Genomic DNA, 27,949 nt, shown 5'->3' on the forward strand with positions numbered 1-27,949 from the left:
CAGGAAGATAAGAACTTTAATAAGGAATGGGGGAAATTTATAAGTTACCTTGGAGAACACTGCAAACAACTAAAAACATTGGCAGGATTGTTATAACACTTGTCATGTAACAAGAACTATGGCAAAAATAAAGAGTTTTAAAGAAATATGGAAGAAATTATAAGATGCAGATGAAACAGATTAACAATGGAACCCATGTGGGGGGAGGGAAGTATAAGGCTTCAGGGAATCCTATTTTGTTTAAGATTATGATTGATATTTCAATGTAAATATTATTTGTAAAACTGAATATATATAGAGAGAGAAAGCATTAAATGCGTAGAGTGACTCTGTTCCTTTTGGGTTGTATTTCGTATTGCGATACCCTAATTTGTCACTGGGCTTCAACTTCAAAAATGGAAGTTTGTCACCATGGGGGGGGGGGAACCTGGCTGCAGCCAAAAGCTGTAGAAGTTTCTCCAGTAGCAGATCCTGAGTAACTTGACTTCACCACTGAAGTAGATAGAACTGATTGCATGTCTGCTGCTTTACAGGAGCAGAGAGCCAGCCTTTAGCACGCCAAAGAACTGTGACTGTTCCTGTTGTGCTAACCAGAGCAGAAAAGAAGGAACAGCTTGCTCTTGTTGCTGGGTTCATTGGATTTGAGCAAATACACGGACTGCTGCTGAGTAAGGTGTTTGGAGGAGCAGGTGCACAGCTTAAGGGTAGCATTCCAGCAAATATGCTTTGTTTTGTTCCCCTTCTGCTGTCTGCTCTTGAGATCAGTGTAAGTCTTGTGATCGTGCGTGTGAAAAAATCTGGGATTTTATACTTGAAATCCCCCCCCCAAAAAAAGTCCTCTTTTTTATTTACCATGGATAGGCTATTAGTTATTTTAAAAAATAAAAATAAAAAGTGACCCTTTTGCAACTTAAAATGACTGTTTTATAAATTATTAAACTTTCATAGATATATTTGTGTGGTTCTGTTTACTGTATAACAATTCAGGAGATAATGGATTCTCAACGATAGACTGGACTAGTGTTTAAGATGGAATACATGGATTACTTTGTGTCCTGGTTGATGTGAGCCAGCTGGTAACATGGTTTCTACATCAGAACCAGATGTAGATCAGTCCCAAACTGATCAGTGTGACATTAAATTTAATGATTAGTTTGCAGAATGAACACAGCAAGGAAGACAAAGGGGCTGTAGGTAAGGTGAACATTAGCATACAACATAAGAAAGCCACTAAATTTTTTTCATGAAAAGGCCGTTGCACCTTCAGCAGGTTTGTACAGATATTAAACAGGTGAATCACACTTGCCATGGTGGTGAAGTTCGATCTGTCTGCAGTGCCACTTAAAAGGCCCAGGATTCTGCCAGAGCAACTGGCAGCCTAATCTTATGAGTACATTAAGCCTCAAACAATACAAAGACATTTGCCAGCAACCAATAGCCAGCGTGCAAGAATCGTATTCCAAATATTAAATTCTATGGACTTTGTACCCAATAAGCAAGCAAGCACTTAGGATGGTGCAGTCCTGTACCAGGAAAACGTGATACAACTTAGAATCGTGATGAAAGCACACAGCACATTGCTGTACATAGGATGGGTGTACATAGAGTGGCTGGGGAGGTCCAGCCAGATGGGCGGGGTATAAATAATAAATTATTGTTATTATTAGGGCACCGGCTGTCTTTGTGTTCTAGCACTGTTCATCAGTCCCGTTTCCTCTGCTGTTTGCTGCCCTGTCTATAGTCCGCTGCCGCCGGTTGGGCGTGTCAATCTTCTTTAGATTCCAAGGCAGGCTTCATTTCTAGGTGCAGGAAAGAAAAGATTGTGTCAAAATGATTATGCATCTCACGGACAATGGACAATTAACGGATACCATGGCTGGAGAGGAGGAGGAGGAAGGCAAGAGGGCTCGGTCATAGCACAGAGTTGGAGCCATGTTCTTGCCTGCCTCTTCTTTGCACCTGACAGGCTCAGGAGATACACCTCTTTTTACGGTGTATGTACTGTGCATGCAAGTAAATACACAAATATCAAGGAGCCAGGTAGCACAGGGCAGCAGTGGGGTGTGACTCCAACATGCCCGGGGTGGGAGGGGTGGGCACCTGCCCACGCAGGGGGGGGGGCAAGTGGCAGAGAACAAAAGCATTGCTCAGCCAACCCCCACTGCTGCCGGAGCAAACCCAGCCCGGAGCGGAGTCTGTTGTGCCCTTCTGGCACACACACACACCCCTCCCCAGATCCAAGCCTTGCACGGCTGCTCAGTGGGGGGACGCGGCATAAACGAAAGTCACTTGGCTCGATTGCATTGTGTTGAAAGACACTTGCTGCTGCAAGGCGCCTGTTTGTGCGTGTTGTGTTTTCCTGAGGAAGGTTCCGCTTCCAAGTTCGCCACCTGCCCCACATCTCCAGTGGGATGGAGTCAGGTTTCACCACCCCCCTCCCCACGGCTCCCCAAGCCGGTGCCAGCCGCTCCCAGTTCAGGATGGTAGTGCCAGGAGGCGGGCACACTGCGCACTCAGAGCCGAGTACCAGCACCGGGGAAGCTGCGCACCCGCCTCCCAGGTGGTTGTGGCCATTTTGTCACACACACCCCTCATTGATGGCACCCGGGGCAGACCGCCCCCCCCCTGCCCTACGCCAATGGCACAGGGATAGAGAAACTTTGACTTCCAGGTGTTTGATGGCATCTCCCATTGCCCTCAGGCAGCATGTCTGGGATAGTCTGGAGGTCCACAGGTTCTCCACTCACGATGTAGCACATAGCCTGCCATTTCCCATGTTACAGCAGCTCAAGCAACATTTCCTTGCTTTATATTTGCCCCCACTTATGTGCTCAGGTGCACATGGTTCCCTTTCCTGCCTCCTTCATCCACTGTTCAGTGGTACCTTGGTTCTCAAATGCCTTGGTTCTCAAACCCAGAAGTAAATGTTCTGGTTTTCGAACATTTTTCGGAAGCTGAACGTCCGATGCAGCTATTGGCTATTGTTTCCGGGGCACCTGCACCAGTCAGAAGCTGCGCCTTGGTTTTCAAACATTTCGGCATTCAAACAGACTTCTGGAGTAGATTAAGTTTGGCGCTTTTGTTTTTGCTATTTATTTTGCATACAGTGGTACCTCGGGTTAAGAACTTAATTCGTTCTGGAGGTCCGTTCTTAACCTGAAACCGTTTTTAACCTGAGGTACCACTTTAGCTAATGGGGCCTCGCGCTGCCACCGTGTGATTTCTGTTCTCATCCTGAAGCAAAGTTCTTAACCCGAGGTACTACTTCTGGGTTAGCGGAGTCTGTAACCTGAAGCATCTGTAAGCTGAAGCGTCTGTAACCCGAGGTACCAATTTATTATTATTTTTTGAGGCTTTTTCGGTTAATTTGTTTTTGTGACTGTGTGGAACCCAGTTCAGCTACTGATTGACTGATTGTGTGGCTGCGGAAATGGATAAAAGTCCCACCCCCCATCCAAACAATGACTATCATCAGTGCAGGTAAGAATTTTTTTATCACCTACAATACTGTCTTATTTATTTTATAGTACAGTACATTGATTGTTTCTTTCATTTTATGGATCAATGGTCTCATCAGATAGTAAAATTCATGTTAAATTGCTGTTTGAGGGGTTGTTTTTAAAAGTCTGGAACGGATTAACGGTTTTGCATTACTTTCTGTGGGAAAGCGCGCCTTGGTTTTGGAATGCTTTGGTTTTGGAACGGACTTCTGGAATGGATTAAGTTTGAGAACCAAGGTATACTTGCAGCAATCATGTGAGGCTATACTGGCAGAGCTACCTGGACGCTCGGATAATTTCTATATAGAATGGCTTCTTTCCAACGCTAACTCTAATGTGTCAGCGAAGGTAGCCAAATTCTGTGCTAGAGTCATAAAAATTCGGTCTAATCTAATTAGCAGTGTCCAAATATCTTCAGAACATCTTCAGGACTAGCTAAAGAGGACCCAGTGTTATTAATTGCTGTAGTCTACCTCCCTAAGTAGTAGCACTCCTTTTAATCAGTTTTCTTTTATTTGTTAAAATAAAACCTATATTTATTGCCTATTTTTAGATTATTACTGCTTTTCTTTTATTGTTTTATGTATTGCATATTTATGTGTGCTGGTCAAGAACCGTAAACAATCAATCAATCAATCATGTGAGAAAGGTTTTGTATTCAGAGAAACACTGGCCCCAGGTCGCCCAGTGAGCTTCATGGGTGGAAATCTGAACCTGGGTCTTCCTAGCCCTAGTCAGATAGTCTAAGTAAGGGCTGGATCATATTTTTCAGCCGCATTCTCATATGGGGAACCTTTGGAAGAATTTGTTCCAGTGGTAGAGAGAAAATCCAAACAGGGTGTCCTGAAAAGAATGTTATAGGATTCAGGGACTATCTATCCTTCCAACAGGCTGGCAAAGCACTAACTGCTCAGCTTTTCAATTGCTTAAAGAAACCAGAACTACCTTCACTTAGCCAAGCCTTTGCAGCCTGCACACCCTACCAAGGAGAGGCAACTAGCCTTAAAATAATATTAATAAACCTCTGTCACAAGTCCCAGAAAAATAGCAGAAAAGATTCTCCTCATGTGGCATTTGCTTTGCTGCTGGCAGAATCTTGCCTTCAGCGTGGCAGCAGGCGGCTATTTCGGGGCGTAAGCTTTTCAGTGACACATTTGTTCACGCTACGCTGTTCATCAACAAAGCCACTTCCGCGCCTGCGTCGGAGGTGGGGTTGTGGGCTGCCCGACTGTACCATCGCGTAGGGGATGAGAGCTCATCCCCTACGCGTTGGTACGTTCCCGCCTGCGTCACCCCCCCCCCCGGCCGACCAATGAGGTCGGACGGGGCGGGGTCAGTTCGTTTAAAGGCCTCCGCAGGCGGGAAAAGCTTCCTCTCGCTTCCTTGTTCGCCGGAGCGAACGATTCATCCTTTGCCTTTAGCGTTCATCCTTTTTTTTTACCTTTTGGGTGCATTCCTGCTTCGTTGGGCCGGCTACTGATCATCCTCCAGGGGCTTCGTTGGGCTGGTGTGCGGAGCCAGGGACCCGTCAGCCCGGTAGCGCCAGTCAGCTGTTTCCGCGGTCGCGCCGGGAAGCCAGGGGAGGATCGCCTCACCGTACAGCCGGTAGCGCCAGGCAGCTGTTCGAGAAGTCAGGGAGGATCGCCTCGCCGTTGGAGGGTCGCCGTCTCGGACGTTTCCGCCCCAGGGGGCCGCCACAGTTCCTTGCAGGGTTCGCCGCGTTCACTCCGCGGCTTACCGCCAGTCAGCTGTTCCTCTGCGCGCCAGGCCCAGCCGTTTGTGCCGCGCGCCTGCCAGGGTCGAGGCGGCTGCCTCCCCTCGTCGGCTGTCCTGCAGGAGTCTTCTGACCTCTTTGGGTCTGCCCGGTGAGCTTGCTGCTTCGGCGGCTTCGATTGTCTGGTATCGCTGTGTGTGGGTTATTAGCGGTGAGGGCACTGAGGGCATCGTCGCCATCTTAGATTAGGGAGTTTAAGACCCACGTGGCCGACGCCATTTTGTGAGGGTCAGTTTGTTAGAGCAGCAAACCCCGGCCGCCATTTTGAGAGTGGCTTCTCCCCTTATTAAACTACTGTCGCTGAGTCGTTGCAATTAGAGGGAATTTTGGTGGAACTGGTGCGGGCATCATCCTTTTTAGCTCACTGTTGTGGCCATTGAGAGGGAATGTGGGGAACTTGTGCAGGGATCATCCGTTTTAGCTCTCTGGGTGTCGTTTTGGTGCTGCCGCTCCTATAGTCCTTCAAATAAACCGGCATCTCCCTTACAGGGGGGGTTGCTTTGCTGAGTGGTTACTTTAAATTCATTTGCTGCCTTTCTTTAGAGATTGTGTAAGGGTCTGGGGTTTAATCAGTTTATACTGTTACACCTTCCTCGTTTATTAGTGAGTTAATTGCTCTGTTTAAAAGCTACATTGCCTTGCTTGAAGTGCATTTTTAGCCTGCTTCGTGATTTCCAAGGGTGAATTAATATACCTGTTTCGGCAATTATTGGAATTCATCTGTGCTGCCCCAGCGGCTGCATTCCCAGGGTTGGTGTATGGTGGCATTATAATTACAGTGCATTTAATTAGTGGGTTAGCTAGTGGGTTTGATTTGAATTGTTCTGTAGTACTATTTGGTCCCCCAGGCACAGTATTAGCACATAGTAAATTTGATATAGGTGCTTACACATATACACACGCACACACGCGCACACACGTATATACATATATATACGCACGCGCTCACACACACGCTTAAACATACACACGTATATACATATATACACACACACGCTTACACATACACACGCAATACATATATATACACGCACACGCTCACACACACGCATACACATACACGCGCACAGGTTCACGAACACATAAGCACATATAGGTAATACATATAGCTAGTAATAAAAAAGCTGTTGGGTGAATCTTGTGAGTATACACTACCCTAGCAACTTACAATAATGGCTCCAAAACGCCAGCAAGGCAAGGCCTCTGCGAAGAGCCCGGCAGCCCAGGATAAGACTGAGGCCTTGGTGCGTGTGGTCTCCACGCTTCAAAAAACCCAGCTGGATGTTTGCAAGCAGCTTGCGGCCATCGCAAAATCGCTGGCTCCAGCGGCTGCTGCCATACCGGAGGACCCTTGTGAGTCACAGGAGGGGATGGCTGAGTCACAGGACTTCATCCTTGACACGGGTTTGACAGATAGCGATTTGCCTTGTACCTCTGCTTCTCTATTTTCCAGCGCTAGCTCCGAACGGGATAACAGCGTGAGTCAAGCCCCGCGGACGCGGGGGCAGAAGGCACGTGCTAATGCCCCCAACTCCCAGGGGCAGGGGATGGGGTCTCATTCCACAGGTTCTCCCAGTCAGCCAGCCACAGGTCCCCGGGCGGCCCAAGCTGGGCAAGCCCTGGTGCAACAGGGGACCAGGGATTCCGATACATCTGGGGATGAAGGTACCTCCAGACCTGGAGGGGGTGCCGAGGAGGAGCCTGTGATCGAGGAGGAGCGTCGAGGAGGAAAGGCCAAGAAGAAGACCAACAAGCGCAAGAGGAACAGGGACGACTCGGACTCTTCAGGTACGTCCTCCGACTCGGATGGGGACATCCCGATGGAATATTACTGGGGGATTGGGGAAGACCAGATTGGTCTTCCTCTGTGGATACACAGGCGGAGATCGAGCGCCCATCGCAAGGGTTTTAAAGGCACACTAGAATGGAGGGATGGCGCCTTGGTGCCGGATTCTAAGTATTCCACCAATTTGGACACTGACATTATCCTGGGGTCACATTTGTCTAATAAAAAAAGGGAAAAGATCCTGAACGGTGATTTTGTCGACATTTTCACCCTTCTACCTCTGGCGCAAACATTGGGGAAGGGTGAAAAGAGGAGGGATTACGGGAGGCGCAGATATACAACCCCCCGCGCCGATCGTACTTTCGAAAATTGGCTAGAAGGTATCCACATTTGGGCGGCGGTTATCTCGGCTGCATACCCTAAGAGGGCTATGCACTTGTGGGCCTATGTAGCCGACGTTCAGTTGGCAAATAAGATGGCAGGGGAGGTGGCCGCCTTAAATTACGATGAGGCCTTTCGTAGGAACGCGTCCCAGAATCCAAAGACCCGTTGGGATATGCGCCATCAGCATTTTTGGAGTCACCACGTCGTTCCATACGTTGAAAGGAAGCAGACGGATCCCCCTAGGTCAGGGAGGCTAGAGCTCAGGAGGGACCCGCGCCGTAGGGTCTGCTGGGAATATAATAAGGGCATCTGTCAGCGGCCCAACTGTAAATATACGCATGAGTGCGAGAAATGTTTGGGTCAGCACCCAGGAGTGTCATGTTTTAAAGGGAAGCAGTCCTTTCGGGGCGGTCGGGCCAACGGGCACCAGGGCCCCAGACACGCTACCAGCGCCCCCCCGGGAACAAGTGGTAACAGGTTCCAATAGATCCCTCTCTCTGGCTTTCTCCCCTATAAAGCTCTGCCCCCTAAAAAAGTTATTGGATCTCTATCCTAATAGAAAAGCCGCTAACTACCTTTGGGAGGGGTTCTCCTTCGGTTTTCGTATCCCAGTAAAAATCCCACCCCTATCAAACAACCCCCCCAATCAAAAATCCGTTAGAGAAAGACCCGACATAGCGAGTAAGAAAATTAACAAAGAAATTACAGCCGGTCGGGTGGCAGGCCCTTTTGCGCTTCCACCTATACCTGAGCTGCATGTTTCCCCATTAGGTATAGTCCCGAAAAAAGTGCCAGGCGAATTTAGGCTCATTCACAATCTCTCACATCCAAGAGGTAGATCCGTAAACGACGGCATACCCCAGGAGCTTTGCACAGTGAAATATGCTTCCTTTGACCAGGCGGTGAAGCTTGTAAGGCAATTTGGTAAGGGCGCCTTGATGGCGAAGTGTGACATCGAATCAGCATTTCGCCTCTTGCCTGTCCACCCAGAGGACTTCAGATGGCTGGGTTTTAGGTTCAATGGGGCATATTTCATTGACAAGGCAATGCCCATGGGTTGTTCCGTTGCATGCTCTGCATTTGAGGCTTTCAGCACGTTCCTGGACTGGGCACTTCGTTTTAAAACTGGGCTTTCTGGAGTCTCGCATTATTTGGACGACTTTCTCTTCGTGGCTAGGGCTAATAGTTCGGAGTGTGCAGCCCTCATGCAGGCATTCTCGGCTCTTGCGCAGGAGCTGGGGGTGCCGCTAGCAACAGAGAAAACTGAGGGCCCCGTCTCCCGTTTAACTTACTTAGGCATAGAATTGGACACCGTAGAGCAAACCTCACGTTTGCCTGCCGATAAAATCAATTGCCTCAGGGAGACTATTACACAGCTCATCCCATGTAAAAAACTCACTCTTAGGCAAATTCAATCTCTACTGGGTCACCTGAATTTTGCGTGTAAGGTAATATCACCGGGCCGCCCCTTCTGCCTGCGATTAGCCAGACTCACGGCAGGTCTTACAAAACCGTTCCATAGGAAGCGACTCCCCCGCGGCGTAAAGGCTGACCTAGAGTCCTGGTTGACTTTCCTAAAAGACTATAATGGGGTATCCCTATGGCAGGACAGCATGGTCCTGCACTCCGACTTCCAGGTTCAGTCGGACGCGGCGGGTTCCTTGGGTTTCGGAGTCTACTTTAAAGGTAGATGGTGCGCTCAGCGCTGGCCAGCCAGCTGGCAGGGTACTGACATCACGCGCGACCTAACATTCTTAGAGTTCTTCCCTATAGTCGTAGCGGTGCATTTGTGGTCAGAGGAATTCAGGAATCGACGGGTCTGCTTCAGAACCGACAATCAAGCGGTGGTCAGCGTTCTAGCTCGCCAATCATCAAGATCTCCAAGAGTGTCATCTCTCTTACGCCATTTTGTCCTGCTGAGTTTGAAATTCAACATGCTTTTTTCAGCCAAATTTGTACCTGGGCTCAATAATAACATCGCAGATGCTTTGTCTCGCTTTCAGATGGACCGCTTCCGCTCGTTGGCACCGGAGGCATGCAGGTGGCCGGAGCTGTTCCCGGAACATCTATGGAACCTTGGGAGCACGAAATTCTGAAGGGAGTATTTGCGTCGGTTGCCCCATCCACCCTTAGCTCTTATAAGCGGGCTTGGTCGGATTTCAATAAGTTCAGGCAGAAAGGTATCACTGGTTCTACCCCTGGACCGCCTACCCAGGAAGAGGTCATGCGATACTTAGTGCATTTGAGGAAACTGGGTAGAGCCGCAAAGACCCTTCAAATTCACACCTCGGCCATAACGTTTTTCTCAAAATCGCTTTATTTTATAGACCCATGCGATAGCTTCCACGTCCGCAGAGCCATGGAGGGCTGGCGTCGGCTCCAGCCTCCAGCCAGTGATGTTAGGCGGCCTATCACGTTTGACATTTTGGTTCAAATACACAAACATCTGAGGACCCTTTGCTGGTCGAAATTCGAAGCGCGCTTATTTTCAGCAGCGTTTTCGATAGCCTACTTCGGTGCGCTCAGAGTAGGGGAGGTGGTCTGTGAGGACCACGTAGATGGCGTTACACGGGGCATCTTAGTAGGTGATGTGTCTCTGTCCGACGCCCAGGTTCTAATACACATCCGACGGTCTAAGACTGACCAGAAAGGAAGAGGCGCTGTTATGCGCCTCCCAGCGACAGGGGCTGCTGGGCCTTGTCCGGTAAAAGATACCAGGAGGTTCCTTCACCTGCGCCCGGCCGGCCCGGGCCCCCTGCTTATTCACCTGGACAAGGCAAGGCTTACCCGTCATCAATTTACTAGGGTCCTACGCAAGGCCATTGCCTATTGCGGGTATGACCCCAGCGAGTTTTCGGCCCACTCTTTCAGGATTGGCGCGGCTACGTCAGCCATGCACTTGGGCCTGTCATCCGAGAGAATTCAGGACCTGGGGAGGTGGAAATCAAGCGCATACAAGAAGTACATTCGCACGTAGCAGTGACTGGGTAGCCACAGCTGATCCCCGGTTGTCATCTTTTGTTTTCCAGGTGGCCAGATAGTGCGCATTTGGATAGCCGGGCACAGCATAGTCCATTGGGCCCGCATTAGGGCGATGGAGGTGGGCCTGGGGAATGGGCTGGGCCTCCCAGAAGCCGTGGAAGTGTCCTGGATCGCAAAGAGAGGCATGAGATGGAACGAGTTGATGCCGGTCATTGAATCCCGGGCTGCTTCGCTCGGCTACCCCGACCTGCTAGTGCTGCAACTAGGGGAGAATGATCTAGCTTACCGGAATGCGGTGGACTTGAAATTGGAAATATTCCGTGACCTGAATATTCTATTGGATTCCGCCCCGGGGATGACGCTGCTTTGGTCCTCTCTGCTGGAGAGGCGCATTTGGCGCGATGGACGCTGCCCTATTGCTATGAACAGGACCAGGCGGCGCCTAAATTCCTTCGTGATTCGCAGGGTGATATCCCTGAATGGCCGTGTTGTCTCGCACCCGAGTTTGAAACAGAGCGAAGCAGCCCTTTATCGCTATGATGGCGTGCATCTGTCGCCAATGGGGAATGATATATGGCTCGAGGACATTATTGCGGAAATCCGTGATTGGTTACAAGTTAGAGAATATAACTAGGTGAATAAGAGACTAGGACCACTGCCCCTGTAATAACGGTAATGCTACAAATAATTAATTAATTAATTTCTAATTACGGTGTAGGGTGGTATGACCATAAGCGGATTGGCGGCGAGCCAGGAGGGGCTCGAGTGGCGGTTAGGCGTTGGAAATTTACATAACAATTAGTTGGAGGAGGGGCAAGACACGTCATCAGCTGCCCTAATCTGGAGAAGTAATTCCGTTAAAGGATTCCGGGGGCGAGGCTTGGTCCTGAGCCTGGAGTTGCCTGGGCCGTAAGGCACGCCCCTTCGGTGGCCACAGGGGGAGCTCTAGTAGATTTACGTCGCGGGGCTCCTTGCTGGTGGTTAACTTCTCATAGACTTCAACACACGGGTTGGAGTCGGATATAGTCCGTTAGGTTCCAACGCCTAAGCCAATTCCGCTTTACTTGGATTAATAAAGTTGTGGCCTTAACCACCCAATTAATTAAATCTTATTCCGGTGTCACGAGTCTTTATTCCGGGGAAGGAGGGCATATTGCCACACAAAGCCACTTCCGCGCCTGCGTCGGAGGTGGGGTTGTGGGCTGCCCGACTGTACCATCGCGTAGGGGATGAGAGCTCATCCCCTACGCGTTGGTACGTTCCCGCCTGCGTCACCCCCCCCCCGGCCGACCAATGAGATCGGACGGGGCGGGGTCAGTTCGTTTAAAGGCCTCCGCAGGCGGGAAAAGCTTCCTCTCGCTTCCTTCTTCGCCGGAGCGAACGATTCACCCACCCGCCCACCCCTTAAAAAGAGGAAAGGGGACGCTGCTATGGACGTCAGTTGGTTGCCCTGGCTGGCCAGGGGGCTGGGTAGGATTTTTCCCATACTGGAGTAGCCATGATGGGTTTTTCGCCTACCTCGTAGCATGTCGTCACAACTTAGGTTAGGCGGTTAGGCGTTGGAAATTTACATAACAATTAGTTGGAGGAGGGGCAAGACACGTCATCAGCTGCCCTAATCTGGAGAAGTAATTCCGTTAAAGGATTCCGGGGGCGAGGCTTGGTCCTGAGCCTGGAGTTGCCTGGGCCGTAAGGCACGCCCCTTCGGTGGCCACAGGGGGAGCTCTAGTAGATTTACGTCGCGGGGCTCCTTGCTGGTGGTTAACTTCTCATAGACTTCAACACACGGGTTGGAGTCGGATATAGTCCGTTAGGTTCCAACGCCTAAGCCAATTCCGCTTTACTTGGATTAATAAAGTTGTGGCCTTAACCACCCAATTAATTAAATCTTATTCCGGTGTCACGAGTCTTTATTCCGGGGAAGGAGGGCATATTGCCACACAAGACATTTCCCTCCCACTAAGAGCTACTGTGAGAGTGATGCTTAAAGAAAAGAAAAAATAGCCTGTATATTTAATGTACAATACAATACAGAAATTCATATACTGTAATTTTTGTAAGATTACAGTAGACTTAGCCCATCACATGGATGTGCATTGTCTTGATATTTATCATTCCAAAACATAAGAAACATTTCCCCATTCATCTGTTTGGCTGATTTGTATGTGTCCTTTGAAGGTACGTTAATTTTATAATTGTTCCAATAGGCCATACCTTATCAGTCCAATCAAAGGTGGTGCATTGCTCTCTTTCCATTTTTTTGCTGTTATCACCACTGTTCCAGCTATTAGTAAATTGATAACTAATTCCAGAGTGTGGTTTTTAAGAGGTCTAAAAGTTCCATCATTGGGATGGATCCAGTTAATAATGAATGATTTCAAATCCTCCCCTTTTCCTCCCTCTGTCTTGCTGCTCACCAGTGATCGCTTCTCTTGGTGTTCCAGTGAAAGACAAGGGGTTTCCTGAGCAGGTACAAGTTTTAAATTTGTTCTTCATGTTTAACTCCCATATTCATAGCTGTGTTAGCAGTTTTATCTATTGCATCTAGTAGGGTTGCCATGTGTCCTCTTTTTCCAGGATATGTCTTATTTTTCATAGTTTTGCAAGATGAGAGTTGTCATAGTGATCCATTGTCAAAAGTTGTTGTTGTTTAGTCGTATCCGACTCTTCGTGACCCCATGGACCAGAGCACGCCAGGCACTCCTGTCTTCCACTTCCTCCCGCAGTTTGGTCAAACTCATTGGTGGCTTCGAGAACACTGTCCAACCATCTCGTCCTCTGTCTTCCCCTTCTCCTTGTGCCCTCCATCTTTCCCAACATCAGGGTCTTTTCCAGGGAGTCTTCTCTTCTCATGAGGTGGCCAAAGTATTGGAGCCTCAGCTTCACGATCTGTCCTTCCAGTGAGCACTCAGGGCTGATTTCCTTCAGAATGGATAGGTTTGATCTTCTTGCAGTCCATGGGACTCTCAAGAGTCTCCTCCAGCACCATAATTCAAAAGCATCAATTCTTCGGCAATCAGCCTTCTTTATGGTCCAGCTCTCACTTCCATACATCACTACTGGGAAAACCATGGCTTAACTATACAGACCTTTGTCGGCAAGGTGATGTCTCTGCTTTTTAAGATGCTGTCTAGGTTTGTCATTGCTTTTCTCCCAAGAAGCAGGCGTCTTTTAATTTCTTGACTGCTGTCACCATCTGCAGTGATCATGGAACCCAAGAAAGTAAAATCTCTCACTGCCTCCATTGTTAAAAGTAGAAGTTGCCAAATGTGTCCTCTTTTTTGATCTTCAAAATGCTCTACTCATTTCCTCCAGGGGTTTAAAAGCTTCATCAAACTTCTCTGCGAGCTCTGGTATAAATTGCTGAAGATGCTTCATAAACCCTTCAGCACTTGGGGGCTAATTTGACAGTCGTTCACACCTCCAGCACCAGCTATCAGATTTTGAAAAGCTGGTATCATTAGATCAAGTAGAACTAATTAATCTAAATTGTGTCAATTGGATTTTGAATGGATTGTTACCGTTGTTATAAGAATGTTAAGGATTTTGAATAGATTGTTACCTTTGTTATAAGAATGTTAAGGTCTCAAATATAGAATAAATATTCTTAAATGAACACATTTCTGTACATGAACCATGTGTCTGAAATAGTACGGGAGAGCAATCCTGAAGTCATTTTGATTCTCCCAATGACCGCAAATATTCCTCTGCAGTAAAGGAGGCAAATGAGGAAAGTGTTCCCCTTGCCTTTTTTGCTTACAAATCCTGTCTTAAGGGTGTATTTGTGTATGAATAGGGTGAGCCTGTGACCTGGATTCAGAAACTAAAGTATTAACCATCAAAAAAGAATGCCAGGCTGCCCAGGTAATGCAGTCAGTGACTATTATTGGGTATCCTGGCAGACAGGATTTCTGCTGTAGACCGCCTCCTTTTGTGATGTACATATGGTTTTTTGGGGGTGCTGGTGGTCCTGGGCTACAGGGTGGACAATTTCAAAAGTCTATATAAGGGCTTGCACACCATTGTTCAGGGTTCTCCTCCCTCCTGCGTGTGGTGAGTGGGGACCCTGTTGCAACAGTTCCTTGAATAAAGATCAGGCTTGTTAGCCGCTTTGCTTCTCAATATACTCTGGTTGGCCTCTGTAATTTTCTCCTCCTGATAGGAAACTCACTTAAGGACTCTATACGGGCTATGGAATACCCCATCAGGGAAAGGAAGCAGTTTTTCTTATAACACTGTTTTGAATTTTATTCACACCTTCTGCACCCCACCCCTGAACCCCTCCTTGCCTCTTATGGAATCTCCTAGGGCAACTTCTTGCGTTCCTGTGAGAGGCTTTTTAAAGATCTCTTGGGCTGCATCAGAATATGCTGGGAGAAGAGCAGCACAGTGGTACCTCTGGATACGTACTAGATCCATTCCGGGGTGCTGTTCTCACCCCGAAAATTACGTATCCAGAGTTGTGTTGCACACACGCGAAGCACTGATAGAGCGCTTCTGCACATGGACGAAGCGCGCAGAACATTTCTGCGCACACACGCGCAGCGGAACCCAGAAGTAAACACTTCCAGGTCCGCCACGTTCTTATCCTGAAAGTACGCAACCTGCAGCGTAAGCAGCCCGAGGTATGACTGTAAAACATCCAGTGCATTTCTTTTAAAGAAAGCAGGCAACAGGTCTTTTCTGATGCCAGTGAGGAAACCTGGGACGCTGCCAATTTTATTGATGGTAACTTGTATTCATGTTCTAGAGTTCTATAGTTCCTTTTATTGAATGCTTGCTTTACATGGCCTGGTGACTAGGTGGTGGTGATGATGATGATGATATAAAAAAAGCAACTTTTTAATCCATGTGGAATTAATACTTCAGTCCTTCCCATGTTAACTGCAGGCTGTATGCAACAAAATCTGTATGCAAGGATATTCCATGAGCATCTGTGAAATGGCTTATTGGTGAAGGATTTGGAAGGCGGGTGGGGCGGAAGGCAGGGTAAACTCAGCAGGGCTTAAGCTTCAAATACTGGAGAAATTGCTGGTATGACCACCTCACAAAGTTTCTCTTTTTGCCCTAGCAGCAATGAAAATCCAGAAAAGAGTTATCAAGGAGATTGCAGTGGGGGATGCTCTTATTTAATCATAATATATTTTAATAATCAATGGGGTTTTTCCAAATCTGTATTAAATTTTACCCTTTCAGTATGTAAGTTCCATCAATGTTACATGTGATTTATGTAGTATTTTAAAGATGTAGGTTTTATGTACGATTCTAAGCAGTAACATGGTTTTATGCAGCTTTTTATACTGTTGGGTTTTGTGCTGTGTTTATTTATCTGATATGCGAATGCCTATGGGCCAAGCCTTAATAAACTACGCAAAGTTCCCCATCCATACAACAGGAGTAAAAGCAACCAAAGAGGGTTGCAGTGGAGACCAAACATAGACAAGGTGGTAAATAGAGCATTTTGCACACTTAAATGCGCTGTTGCCAGCTGGACCGCTTGTGTTCAGCAGAACAGGGTTTTTAATAATAACGGGGACTAGCAGTGTGGCTTCCCTCATTCATATTTCTCTTTAGAGATGGGGTGGATATCAGGGGCATTGCTGCTTCCAGGGATCGTTCGTGCAGTTGCTCTGTGCTTTGCTGCATGTAGCCTTGGAGCCGCTCTCTGAAAGAAAACTGTTTTCCCCACTCTCTACGGAGTTAACGAAAAGCACGGCAGGCAGTCACACTGACTGCATTGGGGTTTTCCCCTTCCTTGGCACTTGCCATGCAAAGTAAATTTCCAGAGCTTCCCACAAATGCAGGAGGGTTTGAAACATCCTGAATCCTTTCTTATACTCAACGTCTTTTTTTAAAAAAAACAACAACAACAAACAGTAGCTGATTATGAAGCGGTTGGGATACACACTGGGGAGCCCCTATTGGAAGCGTTTACACAAGCAAGCCTAACGGTATATTTATGTAATTATCATGTGGCGACAGAAGAACATCTCTCCAAGGCCAGACGTTGGAGGCAAAGGACAAGACTTGATCTGAGCTACAGGCAGTGCTTTTTTCTTTTTTTAAAAAAATGCTTAGGGGTACTCTCATTTTGACTTAAGAAAATCACCATTTTATAGTTCAAATCGGGGGAAATAAATACAGTAAATGGACAAAAGTACAAAGATCCACAAAATGTTTAGGGGTATGCACACCCCTGCATTCCCCCCAGAAAAAAGCACTGGCTACAGGCAAGTAGGTCCTGGGTCGGGACAGGGTGGGCCCAATCACAGGGATGAGCCAGGGTGGGGGGAGGGGCTGGGATAGGTAATGGGTCAGAACAGGGTGGGGGGAGACACAGGGATGCCCCTGTGTAAACATAACACACGTAAAACGGGGACTCTGAAGGTCAGGGCGTTTGAAGGGGGACTCTGAGGCTCCATTTAACAGACTGAGCTGCAGCAACGTGTGGCAGGGCCCGCTAGTCTCTAATAAATCTATCTGGTCCCTCCTTTCTTTTCTTTCAAAATTGCAAGCAAAAGCTGCTCTGTTTACCCTGACTTTCGATGGTTAGCCGAAATGTTTTGTTTACTCGGTGCCTGTTTTAGTTGGCAGATAAAAGAGTTTCAGCTGTCTAATTTGTGGCAACTTGTTTTATGAGAAACTTGCTGCGGCACAGATGGCATGTGTATCTTTTGGTCTTAGCGAATTCTTCTTAGCTGCCCCATTCAGGGGAGAAAGTATGCAAATATTTTCACAAAGTAATGACTAAATAAAGCAGTGTGCTAAATTAGACTTCCTTCATAGTAAACAAATAATGCTAGTAGACAGGGCTTTATGTCACAAAAGGGTCATTCAGATCCATTTTTTTCTGCATGCAAAATTAATTTGCTAGTTCCCATGCATTCTGTTTTGTTCATTCTGTTTTGGGTGGCCCTGCATGGCATAGCTCATAGCTTCTCTGAGTTATTCAAACCCCTTCGCCACGACAAGGCATTGATCCATGAAGGGGTTTGTTCAGGCTATAGCTATGGCTATTATTCCACCACTTGTCATCAACTCTAGTCTGGGCCGGCCCACCTATTGGGCAAGGTGAGTTAACTTGAGCGGCAAAATCCACAGGGGCAGCAGATCCTGATGTTGATCTTTATTCCCCCCCTTCTTCCTAATGTAGATCTTCACTCACTCCTTCTTCCCTGTTGGGGAAGGATGCCATTTTGTCATTCACCTCGGGTGCCAAAATGCCTTGGGTCGGCCCTGACACCAGTGGAAAAGCTTGACAAAATGCATCAGGATTAGGGAAGGGCAGATCTATCTGTTTTGGTTTCTTATCGTCTTGCTCTTCAGTTCTACCAGTACACATTTTCACATCCGTTTGCAATTTTGCAAGGGTAAGTCCTCTTGAAAATTCATCAGCATTTTAATGTGGTTCCCCACCCTCCAAAGATACACATTTTTCCTTGCAGTTTTGCCCAGTGCTTTTTTTTCCCTGGGGGGTACCCAAGGGCATGCAGTACTGGTACCTTTTTTTTCGAGAAGAAAAGCTCTGGTTAAAAATGTAACACTTACTGTAGCAACTTCATGGTGAATACCGGCACCCTTTTTTCTAGAAGAAAAGCACTGATTTTGCCAAACATGATGCATTTTTGGTTTGTTACTTTCAACAATATAGGCATAAATGCGTTAGTGCTACACAACTCGTTGTGGTTTTTTGCTACGGCAGCCTAGCATGACCTAAAGAGGAGCAGACGTATCAGAGACCAGGCTGAGGAGTACTGCTCCGATGAGGAATGGTGGGAGATCCCTCTCCCCCTGGCTCCTGACCAGGATCCTGAAGCTGCCCAGGAGCAGTGGAGCAGTACAGATTTGGAACAGTGGTTTGCAGAGGGGCATAATTCTGAGGACAAAAGTTGGGGAAAACTGGGGGGGTGAACAGCAAAGTGAAGAACCGGGAGAGAAAGAGCTAACCGACTCTCTCTCACTGGGGACTGTCCAGCCTATTAGTCCAAGGACATGTAGAGTGGATAAGGTGGCTACACAAAAAGCACAATGCTTGCAAGATCAGGTTGCAAGATGCTGAAGTGACCAGGGGAGAAGTGGGTGGAAACCTTAGTTGGGAACACCTTCATTCCAAGAATGGCTGCTTTGCTCTTTTGCTGTGATCATTAAAGACTCTTTAAATGGTAAGGGACTCTTTTCACTTTGTCCTGTTTATCTACGGCCAAAGGAGGGGAGGAAGCCGAGTCCCCGAAGCCTGACAAGACATGAACATGCTGTGGTCATTGTCCACAAAAGTTAGAAAGCTTGGCTTTCTGCTGGTCTCACTTACCAATAATTTCACTGTTGGGATGAGCCGAGTTTCCATTGGCACAGAGATTGTGCTTAGGCTTCGACATCTCCAGACCAGCCAAGAGGGTCATAAAATCCACCACCGTGTCAATGTCTTCCTTATCCGCCCTGACATCCCTCAGGGTGCACAGCACGCTCAGCCTGCTGAAGGACTTGACCTCCGAGATGTTGGCACGCAGGAACAGCAAAATGATGTTCAGGTCGTTCAGAGGGCAGGTCAGCATCTTCCTGCTGAGGAGGTCAAAAGCCGGCAGCATCTCGTAGATGGATAGGAGTCGCTTGTCCCACTGGCACAGCTGGAGCAGGTGGTAGATGACGACAGGCCCCAGAAGGACATACACGCACCCGATGCAGATGCTGGTCACCTGGAAGACGGTGAAGAAGACGAGCTTGCAAGGGACCGAGCCTGGGATGTGAAGCTCATCTCTTAGCAGGCCCACCTTGATGGTGCAGCTGAATTCATCTTGGAAAAAGACACCCACATGGAAGTAGCCCAAGTAGAAGCAGGTGGCAGCGAGGAGGAAGAGGAGGAGGAGGTTCCGTAGCACGTAAACCCCAACGAGGTAGTAGGAGCGCTGCTTGCAAGTGAGGTACCTCTCCAGTAATGGGAATTCAAAATAGCGTTCCCTGCGAGCCCTTGGTGAGAGACAAACAAGGACTGTTTACCATTATAGCTGGAAAAGAGCTTGGATCTACAGATCTGGTCATCGGTGGGGCTCTGCCTTACAGGGGAGAGAACATGATTGAGGAGAGGCTGCAATGGTGCAGGCAGGTAATTTTAGGCTCTGGAGTCTGGATTTAAATGGCTTTGCCAGGCTGGTGGTGATAGAATTCTTTAAATCAGTGGTTCCCAAAGGTGCCCCCCACCCACAGACCACTTGAAAATTGCTGAGGGTCTTTGCGGACTACTTAATGTCCCTCCCCCTTGCAAGTTGCAGCAATTATAATTCACTGTGCACAATGCTGTATGTTTGTCCATTGTATTTTGTTTGCTTCTTTTGCTTCCTATGTTGCATTTTATTATACAGTGGTACCTTGGTTCTCAAACTTAATCAGTTCCGGCAGTCAGTTTGACTCCTGAAACCATTCAAGAACCAAGGCATGGCTTCTGATTGGCTCTAGGAGCTTCCTGCCCTCAAGCAGAAGCTGCATTGGATGTTCGGCTTACAAAAAACGTTCGCAACCGGAACACTCTCTTCTGGGTTTGCGGCGTTCGGGAGCTGATTTGTTTGACAACTAAGCTGTTCGGGAAACAAGGTACCCCTGTATTATCATTTGAATCCTATGGAATTTGGATTGTTATACCATCAAATGCAATATAGGAATTAGAAGAAGCAATAAAAATACAATGCAAAATCAAACTGGATATTTAATGTGGACTCACTTGAATGAAACTCACAAACCACCAGTGGTCCACAAGCCACAGTCTGGGAACTGCTCCTTTTTATTATTAATATTAATCCTATAATTATTGTTATTATTAATCCAATATATTGTTATTAATATTAATTCAATTTCTTACCCACCATTCACCATAAGGACATAGGGCAGGTTACAGCAATTTAAAAGATACAGTCTTAAAAACAGTTGAAAGTAAGTTACAGTTGCAAGAATAGCATGGTAATGTTTATTGCTTCACCTATACAGTGGTACCTCGCAAGATGAATTTAATTCGTTCTGCGAGTCAATTCGTTTTGTGAAAAATTCGTCTTGCAAATCGCGGTTTCCCATAGGAATGCATCAAAATTTCTCTTTTTTTTTGCCCATAGGAATGCATTAATTAAATTTCAATGCATTCCTATGGGAAACCGCGATTCGCAAGATGAATTTTTCGCAAAATGAATTCGTCTTGTGAGTCACCATCAGATTGCAAGATGCATTCAGCTTGCAAAAAATTCGTCTTTCAGGGCATTCGTCTTGCGAGGTACCACTGTACTGCACATTCAGCCAGTTAAGGGACCTGAACTTCTGCCCTAAAGTCCCTTCCGGCAATTGCTCTCCAGGAATTTATCGGCGAGGGAGATGCCAGGGACTGAACCTGGAACCTTCCACATGCAAAATGGGTGCCCTACCACCTCGACTACAGGGGTGCCAACTTGAATAAACTATTGTGGGGGTGGGGTGTGTCAGTTTACATTTCTTAGTACAGAATGTATTGATCTGATGTCTAGAGATCTTTCCTATTCTAATTAATTCAAGAGGGTTCTGGATTCTTCTGGAAGCTTCTCTGTGTGAAAGAAAAAAGCAGAAGGTTCCTGATGTTTGGGTTATTCCTCCAGAGAAGCTGAACACAGCTGGCTTAAACTAGTTCTGTTATCTCTTTCTATCAAGGTCATGCTGACTATAAAAGTAAGGCCAGAAGGAGTCTGGGGTTCACTTTCTCTTTCTATCTCCCTTCCGTCTGGTGTGGTGTTCTGTCTATAGTGTTAAGGTTTAGACATATTATAAGTGACTAGTATCTTGAAGCCCGTTAAAATAACGGGTGCTAGAGCACGTGTCTCGGCAGCGGCAAGGCCGGATCGCAACCCCGGCACTCGGCTATAGGAGAAGCCGGGGCCGCGGCCACCGCTTCACGCCGTGCCGCCCGGAGAGGCGGGCACAATGGGCGGCCAGGTGGGAACGGAGGGGAAGCCCTGGGACCCTCGGCGCACATCCCCGCCGGTGGAGGCGGCTTCGTGTGACTGGCGGGAAGGAAGGACGACGTTTGCAGGGCGGGGGGAGTTGGGAGGCGGCTGAGGGGAGGAGCGGCGGCTGCCGCCGCCTCACAACACACCGCCTAGATAGGCGGGCACAACCGGCGGCTGGGCAAGAACGGAGGGGAAGCCCTGGGACAGCGCAGGCGTCGTCTCCTTCACTGCCTCCACCGGCGGGGATGTGCTCCGAGGGCCGCAGGCTCCCCCGATGGACAACTGAGCAGCTGAAGAGGCCGAGCGCGCTGAGCAGGCGGGAGGATGGGGTGCGGGAAGATGGCATCTTGCTGTCCCGCAGCAGCAGCAGCCGCTCTTGAACGGGAGGCGTGAGGAGAAGCTGCCAGTGGCTCGTTTACTGGTTTCTGGTTCTCTTCATCGGTGGGGAGAGTGCGCGGTGTGTGCGTCCAGTCTCTGCGTCCAATCCCTGTGTCCATGGGGCACATGCGCAGTAGCGCAAACCCAGAGACACAGGGACTGGATGCAGAGATACAGGGACTTTATTATATAGGATTGTAAGTTTAAGTTAAGTCTGCTGCAGCAGGATTTCTTATGGACAGGCCCAGTCCTAAATGTATTGGATCTGTGGCCATTATGCTCATTTGCCTTCAGTAGCAGTAAAGCTCTGCTAGATGAAATGCAATTGCCTCTGGTCTATTTTTTTGGGAATCCTGCAACGTGTTTATGTTTTTACTCTGCTCACTATAGGTTGGAATCTACTCTGGATCAATATTGGGTAGAATTCCATGGCAGGGGGTCCACATACGCCATTTGAATGACAATGCCCATCAACTTTTTTTGGGGGGGGGTCCCTGGCACCCTCAAATATTTTATGGGGGGGTTGAAGAGTTCTCGGCCCCTGAGAGTTGGCTCCTGTGCTCAACTGCATCCCCTCTTCTCAGCCATCCGTTTGAGCTTACTTGTCATATTCCTCCCATAGCTCTTCTGGGTCGGTACCAGACTGTTGTAGTTTCACCATGTGCTGCACTAAGCGGATGGACCGGTTGTAGGATTTATCCAGCTCATCGATGATGAAGAGCAGGTCGCAGTTCAGCGACGAGGCAGCCGCATATCTCCAGAGCAGAGAAGGCAGATACATGGCGACGGCAATCACCAGCAAGGAATATGGGAAGACCTAGGTGGAGGGAGACAGAAAAGCACACTAAGAACTGCCGAGGCATCAGGGGCATGGGAGATAGGCCCAGAGATGGAAAGAAGATAGAGTTCCTACCAGAGAAGAATGGCAGATGAAGTTAATGGACTATGCTGAAATGGCTAAAATGACCGGAAGAGTCAGAAATCAGGAAGACCAAAATTTAAACAAGGAATGGGGAAAATTTATAACTTTTCTTAAAGACCATTGTAAACAGTTAAAATCGTTAGTAGGATTGGAATATCACTTGTAGTCTAAGGGTGAATTCTGGGCATAATGGAAAAGGTAAAAGATTTGGAGTATTATAAAAGATGTGGGATGAAATGATTAATAATAGGACCCACAAAGGGGAGGATGGAAGTCCAGGAGATTCCTCGGAATCTTGTTTTTATTATTTATGTCTGATATATCACTGAAATGTTAAGTTGAAATACTGTACTATATAGTAAATACACTAATCCTCCTTCCTGATACCTTGAGGACCCAGAGGGATCTGGATCGAGAGTCTCCCATAGTATCGTAGTCATAGTGAAGCAAGGAGTCCCAGCACACAGCGTCAACGTAGGCCGATTGCTTCCCTGTGAAGTTGGCAGGAGAGAAGCAACTGATCTGGGAGCCTGGAGGGGAGAACAAGGCGGAAACAAAGCCATTAGCCTCCAGGACTGTTTCTGCTGGTACTTCATCCAGCTGCTCCATCAAACTGCAAGAAAGCTGAACACTGCTTCATCCCAGCAGTAGCAACCTTGTGACTCAAGCAAGCAGATGGTCTTCCTGGTCAATGAGGAGAATGAGTCCGGTCCTCCCAGCAAATGCTCCTGATCAAACTGCTCCCCATCTTCCTTAAAAAAAAAATTATTTCGGGGCACTCTCATTTTGACTTAAGGAAACCACCATTTTATAATTCAAATTGGGGGAAATAAATACAGTAAATGGACAAAAGATTCACAAAATGTTTAGGGGTATGCATACCCCTGCGTACATCCGGGGGGGGGAGCACTGGCTGTCTTACATTAGCACAACCAGCTTTTGGTGACAGTCAGCCCATGGAGCGACAGTCCATGCGCCGAAGTTCAACACATTGAGATTTTCTCCAGGCCGTTTTGAAGGGCGAAAAGTGGGGGGGGGGGTAACGCTGGGGCATAAAGAGAGAGGTTGCTTGATTTAGGGAAGCAGGGGAAGCCTGCCCTGCTTTGCAACCTCAGGCGAAACCGGAATGTGCCCCCCCCCCCAGCCCTTCTGCTGACACTGTAATGCCCTGCTCTCGCCACACTTGGCGAGAGGGGGAACGATCCGCAGGGCCTTCCTGCTCATCTTCTCAACTACAGGGCCCCCCGCAGATGTGCTTTTACGGCAGAGTAAGGAGAGGAATTAAGGTTGCTGGAATTTCCGCGTGCTAAACGAGAACCTACCAAATCTGCAGTTCACATACCAATACATGAACTGAGACATGCCACTGTCACGTAATTTGCACTTCTCACTTTGAAATGCAAATTCTCCAGCCATAGAATGTGTTCAAAATGGTGTGTACTAGTGAAAAGTGCATGTGAAAATATTATTATTATTATTATTGAATTTATATACCACCCTATACCCGGAGGTCTCAGGGTGGTTCACAGAAAAGATCACAATATGAAAAGTCAAAATAAGAACAATAACTCAATAATACCCCCCCAAAAAAGAGCCACATTTTAAAAGGGTATAGGATATAGTGAAAAAGTGTGTTCTATTAGGGGGGAATTCTGAGTAAATATGTATGCCATTGCATCATTAATCATTCTGAACTCTGGGCTCCCCTTCTGAATGTATGCTACCTTTTTTCACACATGCATTTGAGCCTAAACAATGGGAAATTGCTTTACAATCTATACAGAATGTCTCATTGGACCTGAAATAGAGATTGAATCTGCAGTGTCTAACACATATAGATGTTGGGGATGTAGTACTGAGAGTCCCCTTAGAGGCATACGATGTGGGCTTTTCCAGAGATATATTCCTTTTGGTCTGAAGCTGTTGCTCGCATCTGTTTTGTATTGGCAAAATCCTTTATATTTGCAGATGCCCATGTGCCTTTAAATGATACCCCTGTGGTAAAGGGCTTAACAGATGGGAAACAAAAGTGGATTTTGTGAGCCCTTGTGGTGGCAAAGACACGTAGACCTCCAGTCTAGAATAGTACATACTGTACCCATTATCTCTTACATAGTGGTCTGAGAACCTCACTACACTGGCTACATTTGAACGTATTTCATATATAAGAATAAAATTCAAGTGGATTCCTATTTGGATACCTGGAGCTTTTACATTAACTTGCATGCTTCATTTAAGATTTGTGTTCTGGTGGCCACTGTATTCGCAACGTGAAATGATGGTTCTGTTATTGTTCGTATTATTTGCTTATTGTTTCTCTTTTTCCTTCGTCTCTTTTTCTTCTTCCATTTCATTTTTTTAAAAAGATTCTTGTTAAATTTGCAAATTAAAAAAAAAAAGTTTAAAATTGGAATTGGGCCAGAGTCCTAAGGCAGGGAGATGTATAAATATTTATACTGATGTTTTCTTACTTATCATCTGGTGGTGCCAAAATTTATTGGCTGAAGTTTCCAAAATTAGAATGTAAAATGTCAGAATAAAGTTCGTAGTTCAGATACGGATTTTTATTTTGAAATTTGAATGCTCTAGGCTTCTTGACATACATTTGGCAAGTGCTGAATACAAAAGCACACAAGAGAGGAATAACTAAATAATATTGCACCCCAACTAACAAATACTAAAATCAAGTATTCCAGTGCATATATAGTTCATAAACAATTTAGTGAATTATCTAGTAGACATCTGAGTGCAGAAAGAACATCTAAAGCTGTTCAACCTTTTGCAGAAAAGTTTTTGGAAGAAATGAATTTCAGTTTGAGAATAGAGCAGGTTAGATTACAAATATTTAGGCTTTTGTTCAAAGGCATTTTGGACTAGAGACAGGTTAGGGTGCATTTAGTTCCCATTGTAATCAGTGCCACTAACTTTTTCACATTGATTTTAATTCTCAGGCCCAAAGTGCAGCTAACGCGGAGTGGATACAGCCCAATGAGAATATATTTTAAGTCGGTTTAACTAGAACCCTGGAACAAATAGTAATAACAGTAAAGAAAGCAGGTTAACGTACCCGACGAAAATTCCCGTGCAAATGACAGGGACACGAGCAGGAGGGGCAGCCCCACAGTGACAAACTTCACAATGCGGTCACACGATAGCTCCAAGCGAAGCCCCTTTGCCCTGGAGCCATTCGGATCCGGAAGCAAAGCATCCGAGAGCATATACTCGCCCGCAGTGTGTGCAATCGACATGGTACGTTTTGGATGGGCCAAGCACAGGCAAGAGGAGAAGAGGCAGCTGCTGCTACCACACTGCTCACCAACGGCATCTAAAAGCTCGACGTTTGCGCTTGCCAAACTGAAAGCTTTATTTGCAGAGAATTAAGCACCGGACAGCTGCAAATGACAGCCTTGGATGTTTGCGAAAGGGAACGGTAATTACAAGGCAACCCGGTTTCTTACAAAGCAGCGACTGCTGCCGGCCCCAGAAATAGCGCAAGAAGCAGAGGAGCGTTGCGACTGCTGGGAACACCACGTACCTCCATCTACCACAGGCATAGCAAGGCAAGGCTGGGTCCTTGTGGTTTTACATCTCTCTCTCATAAGCAGATGTTATTTCCAGCAAGCATCTGCAGGAATGTGGGGCTGTGGATTTGGTTTGACATCCAGGAACACGCAGGGGTGGGCTTTCGGGGTTAGCTGACTAGTGGGAATCGTGGACCATACTTGCATTTTCAGAGCACGGTGGTGGCTTAATCACACGCAGGACACCTGCATTCAGGGAGTATTTTTAGCCCTGTGGGGTACGCAGTGGGATTGGCAAGGCCCTTTCCATACTTGATATTAAAAAGGCACACTTCGTGGATTTGGCAAGCCCTATAGCGTCAGGTCTTCAGTAGTAAATTGAATGCAGATGATCTGGAGAATTGATCCCTGGGTGGAGAACATCAGGGGGCCAAATGCAGTCTTCCATCCTCTCTAACTGACCTGTGGGACTCTACAGCAAACACTCTTCTCAGACCTCCCCGTGCTTTGCACACTCCTTGGCTGTTTTTGCTTGGCTGGAATGAACCTTTTGATGGCTAGATGGAGGATGTTTGAATATGAAGAAACGAGCATTTTGTACAGAGACAAAATTCATATTTGCCCCACCCACCATTTGCGCATGTGGACTCTTGGGTGCTTGTTCAGAAGGGAATGTGGCTCTCAGGCTGAAAAGGGTTCTCCATCCCTGGGACAGCAGGATAAAATATTTTTGATTGATTGATTGAAATATTAGAAAGCAGCTCGGTTTCAAACCTTTGTTCTATCCTGAGGCAGCACTAAGCACTACTACCGTACTTAGCATTTGTATAACACATTATTAAATTATCATCCTAGCTACGACCCTCTAAGGCATAGGTGCCAAGTTCTGGATTGAAAAATCCGGGATCAGCAGTGCCGCGGCACTGGAAGTTGCTTCTACGCACTTCCGGACATGCGTAGAAGCGACTTCTGGTGCTGCAGACATTTTGGAAATGGGCACAGCGGCATTGGAAGTCGCTTCTACGCATGTCCAGAAGTGCGTAGAAGCGACTTCTGGCGCCGCTCTGCCCATTTCCAAAATGTCTGCAGCACCAGAAGTTGCTTCTACCTATGTCCGGAAGCGTGTAGAAGCAACTTCTGGCACTGCAGACATTTTGGAAATGGCCACAGCGGCATCGGAAGTCGCTTCTATGCATGTCCGGAACTGCGTAGAAGCGACTTCCAGTGCCGGTGCGGCACCAGAAGAACATGGCCGCCGGTAGGAGCTCCATAATCCAGGGGAATATGGGGTATTTTGCCATTCGGGACACCTGCAGGAAATGGTAAGAAAATACGGGGGTTTCCCGGGAAAAACGGGGTACTTGGCAGCTATGCTGTAAGGTGCCAGAATTATTATTCCATCCTGTTGCAAATGGGGAGACTGAAGCTGAGAAAAGGTGGCTTGTCTGTGGCCATGGCAGAAGGAACAACTGGGAACTTCCAGATTTCTAGCTTAGTCTCTTAACTGCTCTACCAGCAACTACCAAAGCTAAAGCAATGTCCCAACCTACCCAAACGTCTCTCTTTACCAGCAGAAGTCAATGATGGGCCAGGTGGCTCTAATGCAATATTTCAGCACTTGCAATATCCAGTCAAAACATCTGGAGAGCTCAGCCACTGCCAGCCCATCCAAGCTACACAGGCAGATTCATAAGGCTAAGCCAGGCATGTCCAAAGTCCATTTCGGGGGCCTAATCCGGCCCACCAG

At 47.3% G+C, this 27,949-nt stretch overlaps 1 protein-coding gene across 1 annotated transcript; it reads right to left on the minus strand.

Moving 5' to 3' along the window:
* On the minus strand, positions 1-26,084 carry PANX3 (pannexin 3). Its single transcript, XM_035139422.3, has 5 exons — positions 25,749-26,084; positions 23,069-23,211; positions 22,362-22,576; positions 18,735-19,390; positions 1-1,799 (listed from the first exon to the last, which is right to left on the minus strand). Exons 1-5 carry the CDS (start codon positions 25,927-25,929, stop codon positions 1,765-1,767), a joined length of 1,230 nt encoding a protein of 409 aa, XP_034995313.3. The 5' UTR covers positions 25,930-26,084; the 3' UTR covers positions 1-1,764.
* Positions 26,085-27,949: the final 1,865 nt, after the last annotated feature.

This window comes from Zootoca vivipara, chromosome 14, assembly GCF_965207765.1.
Source record: "Zootoca vivipara chromosome 14, rZooViv2.hap1.1, whole genome shotgun sequence".
Taxonomy (NCBI): Eukaryota; Metazoa; Chordata; class Lepidosauria; order Squamata; family Lacertidae; genus Zootoca; species Zootoca vivipara.